Raw genomic sequence first — 19,686 nt, 5'->3', positions numbered from 1 at the left:
CTGCAGGCAGATGCTTAACCGATTGAGCCACCCAGGCGCCCCTCTAACCAGCTTTTTAGTGCCCCCTTCTTAAATATTGAATCAGATGGCTTGGGAGCACCAAAGATTTCAGGAATGCCATGAACATGATCAAGAGCAAAAACAGATAAGGGGGAAAAAGCAGCTTGAAGACAATGCAGGGAACAAATACCTTTAGATTAGATAAGTTCTTGATATTTACTTCAAAGAGGGAAGGGCATTACATCTGTGACATAATAGTTCACAGTAAAATAAGGCAGTAAACAAGGAAGAGTTTCTTGAAGTTGAGAAACATACCAGGAGTTTAAAAAATACAGTAGCAATCTTCCAGGGAGAATAAGAAACTAGAAAGGAAACCTAAGAAAACCAGGGGATTAATCTAAAAGGTCCAAGAAGCAAGTAATAAGAATTTCAGAAAGAGAACGGAGGAGACATGGGACTGAGTGTGTCCAGGTTGACTCGGCCCACCCAGGGCTCAGGTCAGGGCCAGAACCTCACATCAAGGCCCGGACTGTGAAACATCACCTGAGGAGGGGAAGAATCTTAGAATTTACTTTCATATAGAAAGAATAGACCTGCACAGAAGATTAGGAATCAGATTTCCTTAAGATATGCCAGCAGTGGTGCTGGAAGCTGGAAGACCGTAGCTCCATGCCTTAAATTCCGAGGGAAAACTGGGTCGAGCTTACAATTTAGTTCTCGTCCAAATGAGCAATAAAGCATGTGCGTAAAATAAAAACTTCTTTTCAGACCCGTCGTGTCTGAAACTTAGAATTCTCACACCCTCTCTCGGGAAGCTGTCAGAAGGTGTGAGCCATGAAAATAGGCAGTAAGTCAACACAGAGAAAAGTACTGAGTCAGGGAAGAGGAGGAAGGTGGAAGGAATTTGTGATCAAAGCCTGAGGAGTGGCAGCTGTGTGCAGTCAAGAGACCATCAGTGTAGATGAAGTAGGAAAATGACAGGCTTGAGGGAGGCCTGTCTTGAAGAAAAAAGGAATCGAAACTTGGATCACCTCTTGCATCAGACCACACTGAGGGAGCCTTGTAGACCTTTTTTGACAATCTCAGAGCTTGAGTGATCAGTGCACGTGAAACCATCAGGTAAAAGAAAAGGTACAGTTGGGAGCTCTGGGGGGGGAGGGGGAGGAGAGACTGCGGAGAAAGGAAGTGTAATCAGAGTACACTTTTATGGTATAATAATGTAAATAGGAGTATTGATTTGACCAACAGGACCGGGGGAAGTGAGTGCATGAACATAGGGTATGGTGGTTTCTGAGTGAAACTTTTTTTTTTTTTTTAAGAGAGAGAGGAAGGAGAGGGGGTGCAGAGGCGGAGGGAGAGAGAAATCCCAAGCTGACTCCGTACTGCTCATGTAGGGCTCCATCCTATGACCCTGAGATCGTGACCTGAACTCAAATCAAGCATCTGATGCTTAACCGACGGAGCCACCCAGGTGCCCGGGAGTGAGGATAATGTCTGGACTGACAAGGGTACAGAAATAAAGCATGCTGTTCAGCAATGTGGAGGTAAATAGTGGAGGAAGGCTGGAAGTGCTGCCGTCAGGAGTGTGCCCGTTGAGCTGGAGGACTGCTAGTCCTAGTACAAGCCTGTGTTACGGGCTTTTCAGGCCGTGTACTTAGATGCACTCGGCAAAAATTTTTAAAAAACTGGAACTTGTTGGAGCACCCACCTGGCTCAGTCGGTAGAGCATGTGACTCCCGATCGATCTCAGGGTCATGAGTTCAGGCCCCACGTTGGGCATGAAGCTTACTTAGAAAAATAATGGAAACTTGTTATACCACATAAGTTTCTTTTTTTCATTTAATTTGTCATTTATTATGGATCTACTTTATTGAATCTTGTACAGTGTTAATCATTTAGAAATTGCTGAGTGATGGGGCATGTGAATGGCTCAGTTGATTAAGCGTCCATCCTACTCTTGGTTTCTGTTCAGGTCATGATCTCAGGGTTGTGAGATTGAGCCCTATGTCGGGCTACCTGCTGGACAGGGAGTCTGCTTGAGATATTCTATCTCCATCCCCCACTCTCGTGTGCACTCTCTCTAAAATAAATAAATCTTTAAATTGCTTGATCTCTGCTAATTAATTAGTTTAGCTAAATGTCTTGGAAGTAAAGCAAAAGTGTAGGCTTTGGAGTCGGCCCCTTAGTGGCTGTCAGTGACTAGTTACTGTATTCAGATGCAGTGATTAGAAAACCATAGGAGGCCTCTCCCGTTGAGGAATTCCCCTTCCAGGGAGGGAGCTGAGCGAGCAAGGTAGTTCCAGATTGCTTGAGGGAAAGATCGAGGAACTGGCGGGCTGGGGACTGTCCTCAGGAAGGGCCTGCAGAGGTTGCACGGTGGAGGGGAGTCCTGCCCATCAAGAAGGAGCCTGATCAGAGAGGAACAAGGGGGAGGGCATGCGAGGCAGAGAGCCATGGGCAGGAAAGACCCTGGCCGGGGTCCAGGCACAGGACGGGAAGGGTGGTGCTGCGCCGGGGCTGGGTGATGGAGTGAGGTAGAGGTTGTGCAAAAGAGTCGGAATCTCTTGGAACAGGGAAGTGGTTAATGCCTTCCGACCTGCGATGATTCACAATGTTGGGGGAAGAACGACCAGGTGGGGAAGAGTGGACACAGCTCCCCAGAGGCCCACCTGACAAGTAGCACAAGGTGTTGTTGCACTTGCACTGTGGGGTGCGTTCACACCCACGCTTACATCCTTTTTTATTCATTCTTTTTAACTTGCACAGAAATGTTTCCCTTTCTCCTTTATGCATTTATTTTATAGTTCCAGTGGCTTGAGCCCAGGAAGCTTAATTAACAGTTGAGGCAGCAAGCAGTAAGCATACCGAGCTGCGACCAGCAGCTCGTACTAGCTGTATTACTTTATTTTTTAAAATTGCTGATAATTACAATAATGCACATGGGCACGGGGCCCAGACAGGAAGAATCATTGTCTGCAAGCAGATCTGGTGTGAGCTGATAATACCGTCTGTATTTACTTTTAAATTTAGATGCTACATAAATCATAGGAAAGATGCCTTTTTGACTTGCTTTGAACTTGGGGGAGGGTGGAGCTCTTTCATATTTTTTGTTATTTTCACAGTTTTAGTGGACACGAGAAGTTAAAATAATTTGCTACATCATGATTGGTATCTGAATATTGCTTACACCTAGTAAACGTAGTAAAATGGTTAGCAGACTAGCACATAGAAAGTGCCATTTGTTATTTGAAATGTAATTTCCTCTCTCTCTGTAAAAGTCATTTTGGCAAATTGTCTTATTTTCTAGTTATAAACAGATAAGGGCTGTTCACGTAAGAATTTCTGCCTTTTCTTGACTTTCAACATTGCAGAATCTCAGAAATAAAGCCTTTGGTTTTCATGGAAAAGTGAAAAATTAAGAAATTTTTAGGTAAGGTCACTAATTCTTTAATGATTGTCAATTTTACTATTCACTGTCAGTTTACTGTTTGTCACTTTACAGTCAATTTACTATTGCTGTCATTTTATGAAAAACATTTTAAAATGAAAGCTAAAAAGATGATCATAGAATTCAGAGCACTCGGGATCCCTGGGTGGCGCAGCGGTTTGGCGCCTGCCTTTGGCCCAGGGCGCGATCCTGGAGACCCGGGATCGAATCCCACGTCGGGCTCCCGGTGCATGGAGCCTGCTTCTCCCTCTGCCTCTCTCTCTCTCTCTCTCTCTCTCTCTCTGTGACTATCATAAATAAATAAAAATTAAAAAAAAAAAGAGTTCAGAGCACTCTTTCCTCAAGAGAAGACAGTTAGCAGTCCCATGTCCTTGTACATCCAGGTGCACACACACGCACAGCACACCCTTCTTATGTTTCTCATTTCTCAGGCCATTGAACACTTGTCATAGACCTTATTAGCCCTCTAATGAGTGGTAGGGAGCCCCCACTTTAAAATGCTAATGCAAACCATCCTATATATTAAAACATGAATGTTTTCAGTCGCATGGATTTGTTAAAGATTTTAATTTATTAGAGAGAGACCATGAGCAGGGGGAGGGGCAGAGGGACAAGCAGACTCCCCGCTGAGTGGGCAGCCCATTACAGGGAAGGGGGACATTTGAAGGGGGGACGTTTGACGCCAGGACCCAAGCCGAAGTCAGATGCTTAGCAGACTGAGCCACCCAGGCACCCTGATTTGTTTTCTTATCTTTTCCTGGGTATATTAAAGGAAAGGAGACTTAGTGGGTATCAGTTTCAGATCTCTGACATTAGCTATTCGTGTTTGTGGTTTTAATACCCAGAAGTCAGCAGTTTTAGCCAAAGCTGACATGTGAACAGCTTCTTCCCAACTTAACCTTGGTAGAATCACTAAGTCTGGTATATATTTTAGTGAAATAGAAATAGAATATTTTTAAGGAGGTGTAATTTATTACATTAAGTACATGAGGTAACTGAAAAATGCTGAGTGCCTAATTTTTAATGATTATGACTTAATGCATTTGAAATAAACATAAGAGCATTTGATTAGCCAGAAGTAAGAAGCATGCTTATAACTTCTGAGACTATTGCCAGCTTTGTGCTTGAATATCCCACAGCGCACTCCCCTACCCCTAACCATTTGTATTATTTCTTTTGTTTGTTTGGTTCTTTTTTGGTATTATGTCTATCATCTGTGAATTAGTAAGAATGCTTTAGAATGAACATTAATTATTAATTAATCATTAATATTTAATCAGTAATACTTCTGGGCGTTTGTTACTTAGAATCATTTCCCTCCTTTAAGGTTTAAGAACCATATCCCTTAAACATTCCCCCTAACCCTGCACACGCTCCTTAGCCCCCTTGAATAAATAAGTACTACTGGCCAGTGAGTTCAAAGGTTAAGTCCAAGTTCACACCATTTAGATCATCTTATATTAATACTCAAGCCTCCTGGCTTTCTGGCCTCTGCAGTTAGCATGCCTTCCACATATGACAAGATTACTGCCTGGCTTTGGAATCCTGCAGATTCCTGTTCAGCGAGGAAGCTGCCTTTAGCTGCCTTTAGCTGCCTTTGTTGGCAAGCCGTGTTCTTACGCATCGGAAGCGGCAGGAAAGTAGAGTTCTGTCCATTGTAGTGTTGAACTGTGACCCAAAGTCCGAAGTTCGTATTGTGGGCATCGTTTATTATAATACCTAAAATTTGGGTAGCACCGTATTTATGTTGCACAAAGGCTAAAACTAATACCAAGAGAGCCAATTATTCGGTGACATTGGATAGCTAGTAAGTTGAGGCACTACCCCCCCTCCCCCAAGAGTACAAATCTAGAGAAATAACTCACATAGTGCTCTTTTGATCACAGCAGTGTCTCAGTAGTAACTGCAGATTCATCTTGACCTGGCTTCCGTGCCAGCCGGAAGCTGGACCAGGGCCAGGAAGCCAGCTACTCCCGGTGATTTTCTTTTAAATGGTAGGGCGGTATTAAATTGTTCATGTAAAGCTGAATTCCCACAGAAGAAAATGCAGACTATTAATGCAGCCCGCTTGGAGTATGTCTGGATTTAATAGGTAAAGAGGGAATGTGCAGTCTTTTAAGCCCATTTCATGCCATCCTGGCTTTGGGGAGGATGACTAGTCCCATGGGGACTTAATGGGTTCTTCCCTGCACACTCATAATTTAGGGCCCTTCTGTAATTGTAGCCGGACAGAACTGAAGGTTTCGGAGCCAGCCCGACGCTAATGATGTTAACATTTGAGTGCTTGCTCTGTGGCAGGCATCAGGCTTTAGTGAGCGTCTTAATTTAATCCACACAACAAGCCTGAGAGGTACAGGTATGCTAGGAGCCTCGTTTGATGAATAAAGACATGGCCACCAACATTTGAAGCTCTCTTTTCTATAGAACAAGCATGGTTTCAAGCGCTTTACATGCACCAACTCATTTAAATCTCAAGACCGTGCTCTGCTGTGCAGTCACTGTTGTCAGCATCTGAGAGATGAAGAAGCTGAAGCCCAGAGAGGTCAGGTGACCTGCCAAAGGAGCACAGCTAGTCAGTATGAGGCTGGACGTCTTTCAAGGTCTGTCTTCCTCTTAAAGCCCTTGCTCTGGGCTACCGCCTCTGGCACTTCCTCTGAGGTCAGGCACTGCTCCTGAGCAGAGGACTAATGTTTCCATACCCGCTGAAATCAGCTTCTTAGAGTTCCTATTATGGGCAGTTGGAAAGAAACACAGGAGCCAGTAGAGAACCTGTTCCCTTGAGAATTTTACATCCATAAACACTTTTTTTTCTTTTTAAACATAAAAGCATTTTATGTATTTTTCAATAACTTCCGCTATAGAAGACTCTTCGCTCTCATCTTGGGGACACATGACAGGCCTCTCTTAGGCCTTAGGGCTTGGATCCCCACCAGTGTAATCCAGATGAACAAATTCCTGTGTTCCTATAAAAAGCCTTGGAGACAGTCTAAATGGTTTTTAATCTTGGAAATGATACCTTATTTATACCTTAATATTTAGACCTGTAATAAAGCAGAGATTATTTGTATAAATCCTTGCCTATGAAAATAATACCTAACAGCTGTTATATGTCGGTGGAAGAATAATGGCTTTTTGCATTCAGAGTTTTCTCCCTAAACCTAATTCACCAGTTTCTAACTAGAATTAAGTCCAAACATTAAAAAAAAAAAAAAAAAAAAGACCAAGGATTTTCAATTAGTGTAGTGCAAACTGTCATTTTTACGGACAGGTTTTCTCAGTTTGCTGCTAAAACTAGAAAATGCTTAATAAGAATCCTGCTATTATTAAATAGTTGAAACATTTGAATCTTGGAGGTTTTTTTTTTTGTTTTTTGTTTTGTTTTGTTTTTTTAATTAAAGCTTCACTTCTTTACCGCTGATGAAGATGGGCTAAAGGCTCCAAACCCCCATCATCCTTTCGATAGTAACAAAAGTGGACTTTTTTATATGTTAGGCTCTGGGTAGAATCATAATAGTCTTCCCATTGGAGAGAATTTATTATCTATACGCATGGGGTTTTACTACCGTAGGTTGCGTGCTCGTGTGTTGAGAATTAATAGTTTATTTTTCAGGTATTGGATCTACTCAGTGCTTACTCGTGGCCCTGCCTAGAAGTGTGTCTTCTCTTCCTGACAGATTGAAAACAGGCAGTCACAATCAAAATCCAGGCGGGTGATGAACAGGACTTAAAAAGCCCAAAGCACTTTATTTTGACCTAACTTTAGATTTTTTTTTTTAAAGTTGCAGAAATTAGTATTAGAGTTCCCCTGTACCCTTTCTGGGCTTCCCCTAATCTTCACATCTGACACGACCATGGTGCAAAGGTCAAAACCAGGCAAATGACATTAGTACACAGTTATTAACTGACTCAGACCTGATTCAAACGATCGCTCACTTTTTCCCTGGCATCCTTTTCCTGTCCCAGGACCCTGTCCTGGGTCCCATGTTGCATTTGTTTGTCATTTCTTCTTGGTCTCCCGAAATCTAAGAGTCCCTCAGTCTTTGCTCATTGATGCCCTTTTGTGGTTACTGCTGCTGAGGGCAGTGTCACCATGTTCACCATGTCCACAGTTTTCTTCCCTTTTGTAGTAGTAACTACATTGGCGAGACACCTTGAATCTATGGCTTTATAAAACTGCTCAATTGAGGGCAGCCCGGGTGGCGCAGGGTTTTGGTGCCATCTTCGGCCTAGGGCGTGATCCTGGAGACCTGGGATTGAGTCCCATGTCGGGCTCCCTGCATGGGGCCTGCTTCTCCCTCTGCCTGTGTCTCTGCCTCTCTCTCTCTCTCTCTCTCTCTCTCTTTGTGTGTGTGTGTGTGTGTGTGTCTCTCATGAATAAATAAATAATTTAAAAAAAACTGCTCAATTGAGTAAATCTTAGGTGCAGGTTTGTGGACACAGACCTAAGTCCTTTCAGTTGACGAATCGTGCAAATGCCAGGCAGGACCTGAACAAACAGGAATGAATCTACTACACAGGATCTTGGCATCCATTAATACATTGTCATTTTTCTGACTTTTTCTCTGCAAATGGAAGGCCTTTGATTACGGGTGCTGTGCCTCTTGCTGTCACTGCCACACAGGTGTAACTGGATGCTCCAAAGGCGTGTTCGTTCCGTATTTATTCGTACTGGGACTGTGTGAACTTGCCCTCCCGGGCCGAAGCTGGAATGCTTGCCTGGCTGTAATGTAGCACCTTCCTATCCAAGGAAACATGATTCACTCAGTAAGGGGATAAAACAATCCTCCTTAGAAGATGCTCCCTCCATGGCAGGCACTTTCCCAAACCCCGAGCCAACTTGGATTCTGGGACGATAGTTTCAGGGAGGAAGGAGATCCTGGGCTTATGTCTTGCCCTGGACTGGGAGTGCTGCCGTTGGTGAAGGGCGGTGGGGCCGAGATGGGCCGAGGAGCGGCACCTCTTGAGATGGTGATGAAAGGCCCTCAGTTAAGTTAGGTTCAGATTTAGATTTACTTAGATTTATTTATTGCTTTAAGCCATGTCAGGTTTTCGACCAAGTTACTCGAAGCACTTTTTACCAAGTTGAATTTCTGTCCTTGTAAGGCTAAACTCTCTTCCCTGAGTCAAATTAATAAGATGGAATTTCTTATTAAGAATGAATTATTAAGTAAAATGGAAGCACTGGGCTGGGAAGCAATTGATGCAATTTGTTTTCAAAGCCTTAAAAGTGCTGCAATGTGCATAGATCACAAGGACTGGCTTAAGTGCCAAAGCTTGGGGCATTAATTTTCTTTTCGTAGAGGATTCCAGGTTCACAGGACATCAGAAGTGCTGACTTGGCAGTGAAATCCCATTTGTAACATGTTAGATTAGGAAACAGATTGATTTATACATTGATGTAATGGATCCAGGCACAGTGTGTGCTTCAGAAAATGGACGCACATGAAATAAGAGCATTTTCAAAGGAAAGAAGTACAAACATCACAGAACAAAACCGATCCTATTATACCCTAGGTAAGGTCGGGATGTGTTTGATTAGTTGATTCCTAGACATGGTCCACAGAGGCTTTTTATATTTCAGATGATACCTTCTCGAGAGTCTCTTATGACCACAAGGATTAATCTTTCTGAACTCAAGAGTGAATCACTGCAGCATATTAGCTGTCTGGAAGGCTTCCAGTTACTCTCCCTTTTCTTGGTGGTAACTGATGCGAGGAGCTGCTGCTGCCTAGCTGCCTCTTCCTGTTGCTTTAACCTCTGGTATTTTAGATTCTCTTTAGGGAAGGCGATGCTGACCATCTCAGCACAAAGATCAAATGCACTCATCACTGATGTATTGACCTTAGTGGTTGACCCATAAACTGAACATTTATCCAGTTGGAACTCTTGTGGTCTTGTAGCCAACGACCATAATGAGTAACTTGTGCAACATGATCTTTGGTGCTGATAAGTGGTTGCCTGCACGCTTTCGCTCACTGCACGGCTGTGGCTTGGGTGAGCTCACATAACTAATTGACACTAGTTCCTGAATTCATGTCTGGAATTTGAGTGGTTAATGTCCCCCCCCCCCCCCCTTACTTTTACTGTACCCGACATCCTGTTTATTTAATAGCTGCTTTTAATGTTGAGCTATACAAGGCCAGGGGCTCCTCGCTGACTGTGTCAGTAGAGCGTGTGACTCTTGATCTCGGGGTGATGGGCTCAAGCTCCACATTGGGGGTAGAGATTACCTAAAAATAAAATCTTAAGGGGGCCACTGGGTGGCTCAGTAGGTTGAGCCTCGGACTCTTGATTGCAGCTCAGGTCATGATCTCAGGGTCATTGGCTCAAGCCCTGAGTCAGACCCTGCACTGGGCATGGAGGCTGCTTGGGATTCTCTCTCTCCCTCTGCCTCTCCCCCACCCCCTGTGTAAACAAACAAACAAACATCTTAAGAATAAAATCTACAAAGCCATAAAGAGGATTTAGGAATTAATTGCTTTACATCTTTTAGATTTAACTGTGGTGGTTCAATTATAGAAGGTTTAGGAAACCCTTTCCTTTTGACCTATTGATTGAGCTTTCTTATATATTTTTTATATCTTTCTTAATTTTCTTTATTTCTATCTGGGCTTTTGAAGTAGGAAGGAAAGAACTTTAGGGAAACACTGGTTTCAATAGACAAAATTGTCCCTGGGTTTCCTTTGCCTTTGTCTGGATATTAACCCATTTTCCTCCATGTCATACCCGAACGCTAGCCCATCCTTAACATGTGGCTTTTTCAAAAGAAGAATGGCCAGCAGAAGAGACATTTTGGTCCACATGTTGAACTCAATGTGAATATTAAGCACATCTGTCTTGGGCATCCTTACACCTTTTAATGATTGCTTTGAATTAAATACCATTAGAGTATTGCCTATAAATAAATGTGTGTACTTATCCTTCAATTTTCTTTTCTTTTCTTTTCTTTTTTCTTTCTTTTTTTTTTTTTTTGAAGATTTTATTTTTAAGTAATCTCCACATCTAACATGAGGCCTGAACTTACAACCTGGAGATTGAGTCACAGGCTCCACTGAGCCAGCCAGGCACCCCTGTTCTTTTTCTCATCAGCCTGTAGCTTTGTACGCAGTTATATGGAAGACCTAGGATCTGCCTTCTGCTTTAATAAATGATTAATCATCACAGTAGGGCTGCAATCAATTCTAGTTAATAAAGTTGCTAATTGTTCTCTTTGTTGGATTTAATTGAGGTGTTTTTTCAATGCTGATTGATCTTGGCAATATTTTCATCCCAAATTAGCTTTCTCCCAGCTATCCAACAAGTGTCTGTGTTTCCTTCTCTTGTAGTGGTAGGAAGCAGGCTTATTTTAATAAGCTCCTGAGCAAAATAGGTAGACGATGGCAAATTTTTCCTGGAGAAAGGTCATAATGCCTTTCAAAATCAAATGTAGTCTCCTGATTGGAAGGACCATTAATATCTTTGTCGTCCATCAGCACAAATAAATGAGAGTTGCTTAGAAAGCACATAATTTCCATATATTACAGAAGTCAAAGCTACCCTTTCTGTTAATAGGAAAGCCATTTTATATTAATTGCTCTTTTAAAAAAGAGCACTATGATAGACCATACAATCTTTAACCCTATCCGCCAAGTTTTAACATTTAAAAAAAAAAACTTCAGTGTTTATTTTGAAAGAACTTTTACATTAGAGGAAACCACAAAACTCCACTGTGGATGCATCCATCAATATTGGCATATTTCTAGGTGCTGGGATGCCTGTGTTTTTTTCTGGAACATGAGACTTTGTAGGAGCCTTACCTGTCACGATGCCTAAATGTTTTTTGTCACCTGTAATTTGTGATCTGTTAGTGGCTATGATCTTTTCACAAAGAAGAGGATACCAGCCAGAGAAAGACAGTGGAACCATTATGTTTATCTGATACAAGATAAAATTGTTCATGAAATCCCTTTTAGTGTCCCATTTCCGTGAATGATGCATCCCTCGTTGAGTAATGCAAGCCATGCTTGACATCTGCTTCTGCGCCCCTTAGTTAATCTGTCGCCAACGCTCACCAGTTGTTCTGTCCGGTCTCTTGCATCTGTTTCTCCGCTGTACTGCCTTCATCCCAGGTGCCACCCTCCCTCGCTCCCCCTCTCTCCATCTCCCTGAGTCCGTGGCACCAGCTTCCTGAGCCATCCCCTGCATACACTTGTTCCCTTGCAGTCTCTTTGCCATCGTGCAACCAGAAAATATCACAGGTACGTTTTGAAAATACTAACTTTGTGCTTAAAACCTGTTAGCACCTCAGTGACAAAGACAGAACTCCTTTCTTGGCCCGCACGGTTGTCTAGACTTGCACCTGCCTGCCTCTCACCCTTCTGCCGCTGCTGTCTGCCTCTCTATCTACGTTTCCTCCACGTGGGAAGCTCCACGTCAGGAAGCTTCGCTGACCACCTCCGTATCCCAGTCTAGGTTAAATTCCCTTCCTATATGCTGCTTCAGCACTGGGTTCTTTTCCTTTGTGGGATATCTAGGAATGTGATCACACTTGATGTGCGAGTATGGAGTCCGGCAGTAGGCCGAAAGCCCCACGAGAGCAGGGACCATGACTTTTTGCTCACTCTGTGTCATAGGCATTTAGCACATTACTTTGCAAAATAGTAGCTGCTCAACAAGATGTTGTTGTGCAAGTGAATTACTAGCACTTTTGCCGTTCTGTACTTCTGTGGTTTAATATATGAAGGACTGGGAAGTAGATACATTCGTAGTAGAGCAGACCACAGTTGGATTATAGGTTCCCAAGTCAGAAGTATCCAGGTGGGGAGTGGGGGGTAGATTTTTTGATCTACCTTTTCGCTTTGATCATGTAAGTCCAACGCTCATTGTTTTTTCTGGCCTAACTCCTGGGAAAAGGATTTGTTTATGAAGATAAAGATAAAACTAATAAACAAGTTTTAAGAGATCAGTTCTACTGTCACAACCAGTAGATGACTGTGCTTTTGTGCCAGCCTTTTGGGAGTAAACCTGGATTTTTTCCCCCCTTTGGTAGGCTCTTGCGGCCAATGCCGGAACAGGATTTGCTGTCGCCGAGCCTCAAATTGCAGTATTTTGTGGGAAGTTAAATATGCATGTGAACATTCAGACTGGGAAATGGGAACCAGACCCAACAGGCACTAAGAAATGCTTCGGAACAAAAGAAGAAGTTCTTCAGTACTGTCAGGAGGTAAGACTGTTGCTGGAACATGAAAACGACTTTTTCCTGGGTCAAGCTTAAACCTCTTTATTTTATGTTATTTATTAAGATTTTATTTATTTATTCATGAGAGATGCAGAGAGAGGGGCAGAGACACAGGCAGAGGGAAAAGCAGGCTCCCTGTGAGGAGCCCTATGTAGGACTCGATCTCTGGATCCTGGAATCTTGACCTGAGCTGAAGGCAGACGCTCAATCACTGAGCCACCCAGGCATCCCAGGCTTGAGCCTCTTTACCTTAGAAGCAAGCCCGAGTTGCTAAACAATGGAGCACCGGGCCTTTTATGTCTCAATATATATGACATGGCTGAGACTTGTCAGAGGTTTTGGCCATCCGCACAGAAGCTCGGCAGGTACCATACGAGTCAAGCCTGCTTCTCTTGGCTTCCCACTTACTATGGGAGGATATAAAGCCAAACCCGTCGGGTGGACACTTGCACTTTCCACTTGCTGCTAGAAAGCCACCTGTATTATAAATGATTGTCTCAGGTCTGATTCTGCTTACCTTTGGGGTCAGAACTTGACCGAGAAAGGGATATGAGATGTTTTAACTTCTCACCAAGATTAGCATAGAAGGCCAGGGTTAGAGTTTTATTCTCTAATTTCATCAGCAGATGTTTCCATGGACTTGCCTTTTAATATCTTTTTCTTCTCAGCTATTTACATGCACCCTGCAAGTGGACTTGTACCTAATAGATTTATTTTGGACTCGAGAGCCTGCTACTTTTGTATATCCTTAAGTAAAGATTCCTTTTTTGTTTGTTTTAAGAGAATGCATTAGAAGTGGTCAGAAATCTCCCAGACAAAAAGAGAACTAATAGTTACAATATCTTTTTACTTGATGACTTCAGTTAGAACCAAGAGTAGCAGAGTGAAGTTTAGATTTATGGAGGATGATGACGCTGAGGAAGCAGACACCCATCCTTACTTGGAAATGAACATCCATTTATTATGGATAAAGTCAATTTATTGTGAGCGCGTTTTCTTTTCTTTGCAGATGTATCCAGAGCTACAGATCACAAATGTGATGGAAGCAAACGAGCCAGTCAGTGTTGACAATTGGTGCCGGAGGGACAAAAAGCAGTGCAAGACTCACGTCGTGGTACCTTTTAAGTGTCTTGGTGAGTGACCTTTAGATATTCTTGGTGACTTCTCCAGAAGTAGAGGTTGCTCATTTTCAAATAAATCTTCTTTTGCCCCATAGTGCAATGCCTCCCCTTGTTAAGAAGCTGAGGGCTACAAGAAGGTATTATGGGACTTCCTTTTGGAATATTCACCACTTTCTAGTGTCTGTGGTTTACTTGCCTTTGATGGTCATGACCTCTCCCATTGTGGGCATCTTCTGTGTTTTAAGGGTGAGCTTTTTGCATGGCACAGAGTCAAAGTGCTACCCTCAGAGCAGTCCAGCTTTGTGTCACATTGATGTTTGAAATTCCTGTTTCACGGCCATAGTAGTGCGTTATACTGAACAGCCCAAGGAACGGAATCCCCCGTTCCTTTTACTTCATCCAACGCATACTTTACAAGGTGCTGAAATCCTACACTGCTAGCCAGACCAGACTGGTAGTTTTCAGGAGGAGTGACTCATAGTGAGCTGCCTGTGCACCGTCAGGGAGGCCAGGCCAAGGCCCCATGCTCCCTGCCGTTCTGAAGGGCCCACGGCGGCCACAGGTGCTTCTGACCCTGTGGTCGGTGTTAGTAGAGCTAACCTGAGTAAAACTGAGTAAGAAATTTTTATTACCCAGAAAGAGTTGTTGCTTCCATTACTTACCTAGTCAATGTATTCATCCCAACCACTCGTCACAGAGGTATCCAGATGCACTCATGCACCTGTAGCTATGCTGGGTGATTCAGGAGCAGATGTGGTCATTGAAGCGTAAAAGGTCAAAACAACTGATTTTTTTGATGATCCATGATGGGATTAACAGAGATATAGCATTAACATCGACATTCTGGGTAGTTGGTGGTATATTTAATTTTAGCCGTTAATTTAACAGGTCCTACTTCCTCCCTTCGTTTAAAACCCTTCCTAAAATGGAATGTATGCCTTTCCTCATTCTCACATGTATCAAAATAACAGGAAGAGTCAGCACCTGAATAACAGTGTTTAAACCATGTAGCAAGTACTGTTTTATTAAAGTATTCAGTAGGGGGAAAGCGAGACATTGCAGATGCTTACCACTTTAAAGTGGAGCATCATGTGGTAGTAGTGTGAGACCTGGAGACCTTCCGTGTGGTGTGGTCTAAGGATGGTCTCCTATTCCATTTGGCTCTAAGAAAATCTCTGGTATGAGGTTTCATACACTCTCCATAAAATTCTTTTTAAGATTTTATTTATTTAAGGAAGAGCATGAGAGAGTGAGCACGAGCAGGGGGAGGGACAGAGGGAAGGAGAGAGAGAGAAGCAGATTCCCCACCGAGCATTAAGCGCAACACAGGGCTCGATCCCAGGACCCCAAGACCACAACCCAAGCCGAAGGCAGACGCTTAACCGAGTGAGCCACCCAGGGCAACCGAGTGCCCCTTTATATAAAATTCTTGGATTAAAGAAACAGGAGTGTAATTTTGAATATTTGTAGACAGTGGGTAGACAGTACTTGCAGTCGTTTCTTCCCTTTGCATTGTTACCCTGGAAGACTTTGCAGCCTGGTCTGGTCCCTCCTACATGTTCTTTGTCATGGCTCCACCCCTCACCCAGAACTCTGAGCTTGAGATCTGGGAGACCTTTATCTCCCTGATGTCCAGTCAGTTTTCAAGCCTGGTTCGTATGTCTTCAATAAGGCTTCTATCCACAGTTCCCAAACTGTGCACTGAGGCACCCCAGGGCACTGGTGCAAACTTGTGGCGGGAGGCTTTGTGGGATAGTTGGATTTTCAAAGGAAGCATCTCTCAGACATCCCATGAACTGCTAGCTGGAGGTGTTCATGGTTTCAGCATCCTATTCCATTCCTCTCAGCGACCTCCTATCTTTCTGGACCTGAACATTAGTGGTTCCCGGGCTAAAGAGCCAGCATCACATAAAATAACTAGAGAAGGAGAAGGAAGGGTGACAGTGGTCAGTCAGTCGCACCCTTGGAGGCGTTGTGTGATGCTCAGCACACACTAGCTTTTGGGTATTATTTAGGGTAGGCCTGGAAGTGTTATGAAAATCTTACTGAGACACTCGGGGTGCTGTGACCCGAAAGTTGGGAACGTCTGGCTTATATCCCTTTCCTCCCACCTAATCCTGCTGCTCTGGGCGGCCGTTTGTCCTTTCCTACCCAGACAGTGACAACAGCCTCCTCGTGTGCTTCTCCATTCTGTTGTCTAGTCTATTGGCCTCGGGCCTCAAATGAGAATTGAATTGTTTTTCCCACACGTAGAAGCCCTTAGTAGCTCTTCTTCACCTAAAAAGTAGGTTTAATTAAGCTCCTTGCCTTAGGTCAAAAACTCCATACTGTGGCTCTCTTCATGGCCTTCCAGATGTCTGCCACCCCTGCTCTGTGTGCCACCCCCTGTCAGCCTGGGCCTCTGTGGCTCCTGTCCACACACACCGTCCCATTCTCATCGTTGGGATGCCTTTCCTCTACTTCCTTTGCTTGCTGAGTTCTCCTTTCAAAGCTTACTTCAGGGGCTGCCTGCTTTATTTTATTTAAATTTTATTTATTTTGTTTTTAAAGATTGATTTATTTGAGAGAGAGAAGCATGAACCAGCACAGGGGTGGGGGGCGGCGGTGGGGGGGCAGAGGAAGGGAGAGCATCTCAAGGACACTCCCCCCTCCACCCCCAACACAGAGCCCAGCAGGGGTGGGGGGCAGGGACTCATTCTCATGAACCCAAGATCATAGCCTGAGCCAAAATCGAGTCAGATTTCAACCAACTGAGCCACCCAGATGAGGGGCTGCCTCCTTTGAAGAAATCTTCTCCTCCTAGTTATATTTCCTATCCAGATATGTAGATTTCTGGAATACTCCCATTGTTGCCCTTGCACCTGTCACCCTGTACAGTGATGATCTGTTTCTGTACCTTTCTCCAACTTTGCTGTAAACACTGTGAAACCAGGGCCCCTGTTTTATCTATCTATCTATCTATCTATCTATCTATCTATCTATCATCTATTTATTTTTAAGGATTTATTTATTTATTTATGATAGAGGCAGAGACACAGGCAGAGGGAGGAGCAGGCTCCATGCCGGGAGCCCGATGTGGGACTCGATCCCGGGACTCCAGGATCACACCCCGAGGACCCCTGTTTTAGTCCTCTTGGACCTCTAGTACCACGACAGTGTCTGCAACACAGGATACACTTTTTAATGACAATTGTAAGACTGCATACCGTAGCTGGCACATGACAGAAATTTTATTCTACTGCTTTGTTTTCCCATATGTTACATGTACTTCGAATTTTTCCGTGTTGATAAAACGAAATAATGAAATGATACTGTTAACTAAGTGCATAAAAAACTATTTGACGGGATCCCTGGGTGGCGCAGCAGTTTAGCGCCTCCTTTGGCCCAGGGTGCAATCCTGGAGATCCGGGATCGAATCCCACGTCGGGCTCCCAGTGCATGGAGCCTGCTTCTCCCTCTGCCTGTGTCTCTGCCTCTCTCTCTCTCTCTCTCTCTCTCTCTCTCTCTCTCTCTCTCTGACTATCATAAATAAATAAAAATTAAAAATTAAAAAGAAAAGATTTGACCATAAATTACTCAATACTTTCTTTGCATCATGGTCACTGAATAAAGTATTATATGGTTTTTGATGTTCCTTAGTGGAAAGTGTTTTTTTGTGTTTACACCAGTATCCATTTGAACTACTACTTAGCCAATAAGTAGAGCCATCCACTGTATCCTAAAACGCATACAGTTGCCTGAGGCTGAGCTAGGAAGGGACCAGTTCTAACTTGGCATCATTGAAGAAGTAGATTTTAATGTCTCTCTGCTGCCCCCAGCCCGTCTCCCCTTAGAGCACCCAGGTAGAGCTGACCTTGGTGAGTAATTAGTACCACTTTCTTCCATGCTCTAGAAAGCATTTTGGTGGTAGTGCTTTAGAGTTATTCTTTCTTGCCTTTTAAGAATAAGAATATTTTAAAAATAATTTCAAGTTTATGGAATGGTTAGAAAAATTGTAGAGTTCCCATATACTCTTTCTTCAGATTTCAGATTTTCCGACTGTTACCATTCGCTCCCCCAACACCCCCAACCCTTGCCATTGCTGCATTTTTGTGTTTGAGTCATTTAAGTTGCTATCTTTTTATCCCATAGGGCTTTAGTGTAGATTTTCTAGAAACAAAGACATTCTCCTATATAACCACATCATCAAAATCAGGAAATTAGCATTGATCCAATCTAATCTGCAGACATACTCAAGTTTCACCTTTTTTCTATAATGTCAGGATTTAATTCAAGATCACACATAGTATTTAGTCTCTCACCTGGTTTTTCATGACCCTTACATTTTTAGAGAGTTATGAATTGCTTTGTGAAAATGCCTTGCAGTTTGGGTTTGTCTTGTGATCCTTTTTTCTTTTTTAAAGTAGGCTCCATGCCCAACACAGGGCTTGAACTCGTGTCCCTGAGATCAAGAGTCGGACGTTGAACTGACTGAGCTATGCAGGGGGCCCTTAGGATTCCTTTGATATACGCCTTTTTGAGGAGGCTACCCATAGATGTGTTCTTGCTGCATAGAATTAGGAGTTGCAGATGTCGGTTTGCTTCATTACCCGTGGTAGCTTTCATTACTTGGCTGAGATGGTGTCTGCATTCACTTATTTCCTTCTGGGCTCATTGTCCAGATTTGTGAAAAAGATGATCCAGGCTGATACTGTATTTTCCCAACTCTACATCAGGAGTCTGACATTTCTCCAGGAAGCCCTGGTTTCTGTCAGTGGAGAATGGTATTGAGAAACCAAGTCTGGGCATTGTGTGTACTTATACTAGGATGTTGCTTCTAGGCCTGCTCAGCAGACAGAGTTAAGAAATACATGTATGTACACATATGCACATACACATAAATCTGTATTTCTGTAGCTACACGTGTATAATAGCGGCAGTAGCTCGTATTGGTGCCTCCAGTGCCATTATCCTCAGTATATCTATTATTTGCTCAGTATCTCTTATAAATAATCAGTCTTTTTCTTTTTTTTTTTCTTTTTTTTTTTTTGAGAGAGTGCAAGCAAGTGAGGATGGTTAGGGCGAGAGAGAGAGAGGGGGGGGGGGGGGAATCCTGAGGAGCAGGCTCCATGCCCAGTACAGAACCACAATCCTGAGATCATGACCTGAGCTGAAATCAAGAGTTGTACACTGAACCGACTGAGCCAGCCAGCCGCCCCAACCAGTCTCTGCTTTAAAACATAACAAAATTTGTTGACATAATTCATATTTCTATATAATTCACCCATTTTGAAGGATATAGTTTAATAGTTTATAGTATATTCAGTGGGTTAGACAGCCACACACCGTTCTTTTAACATATAAACTGTCCAAAAAATGGATGCAGTAAAAAGAGTCCTGTACATTGTATTCACCAGAAGTAACCACAGTAAGTCTTTTTGCGCATACTAAGATGAATACCGCATGTTGGAATACAGTGATGGTAGAAATATGGTTAGCTGCAGCCCTAGGACTCCGTCACTACCTAATGGAGTGCCTGGCTGGCTCAGGCGGTGGAGCACGCAACTCTTAATCTCGAGGTTGTGAGTTTGATCCCCATGTTGGGCATAGAGATTACATTAAAAAATAATAGAGATAATTAATGCCCAGCAAACCCAAAGCATAGGTTGGTAGGCAGGCCAGAAAGTGAGGAGGTGAGGAGATGGAAACTGGGGAAACCAGGACCTGTCTATATGGGTTGGGTCGCCTCTATTAATTGGTTTGGGTGTCCCAGGGTCCTTACCTGTGTCCTCAAGCATTAGTTTTGTTGTCGTTTTTGCTAGGTTGAGGGGTGAGATTAGCCTGCCTAGAAAGCAGTTTGAGAATGAATTTAGGTTGCTAGTAGTGCTTGCATCAAGTCTGTGTCACACTGTGGACATCTG

General features: G+C 43.3%; 1 protein-coding gene across 4 annotated transcripts in view; it reads left to right on the top strand.

Annotated features, from left to right (window-relative positions):
- The window catches only part of APLP2 (amyloid beta precursor like protein 2), an 81,163-nt gene that overhangs the window by 30,655 nt on the left and 30,822 nt on the right, over positions 1-19,686 (top strand). For all 4 annotated transcript variants that reach the window (XM_072729327.1, XM_072729325.1, XM_072729328.1 and 1 more), the window contains exons 2-3: positions 12,477-12,650; positions 13,675-13,798. In XM_072729327.1, coding sequence (XP_072585428.1) covers positions 12,477-12,650; positions 13,675-13,798 — 298 coding nt within the window. The remainder of the gene's footprint in view (positions 1-12,476; positions 12,651-13,674; positions 13,799-19,686) is intronic.

Source organism: Vulpes vulpes, chromosome 12 (genome assembly GCF_048418805.1).
Source record: "Vulpes vulpes isolate BD-2025 chromosome 12, VulVul3, whole genome shotgun sequence".
Taxonomy (NCBI): Eukaryota; Metazoa; Chordata; class Mammalia; order Carnivora; family Canidae; genus Vulpes; species Vulpes vulpes.
This window is presented reverse-complemented; position numbering and strand designations above follow the sequence as displayed.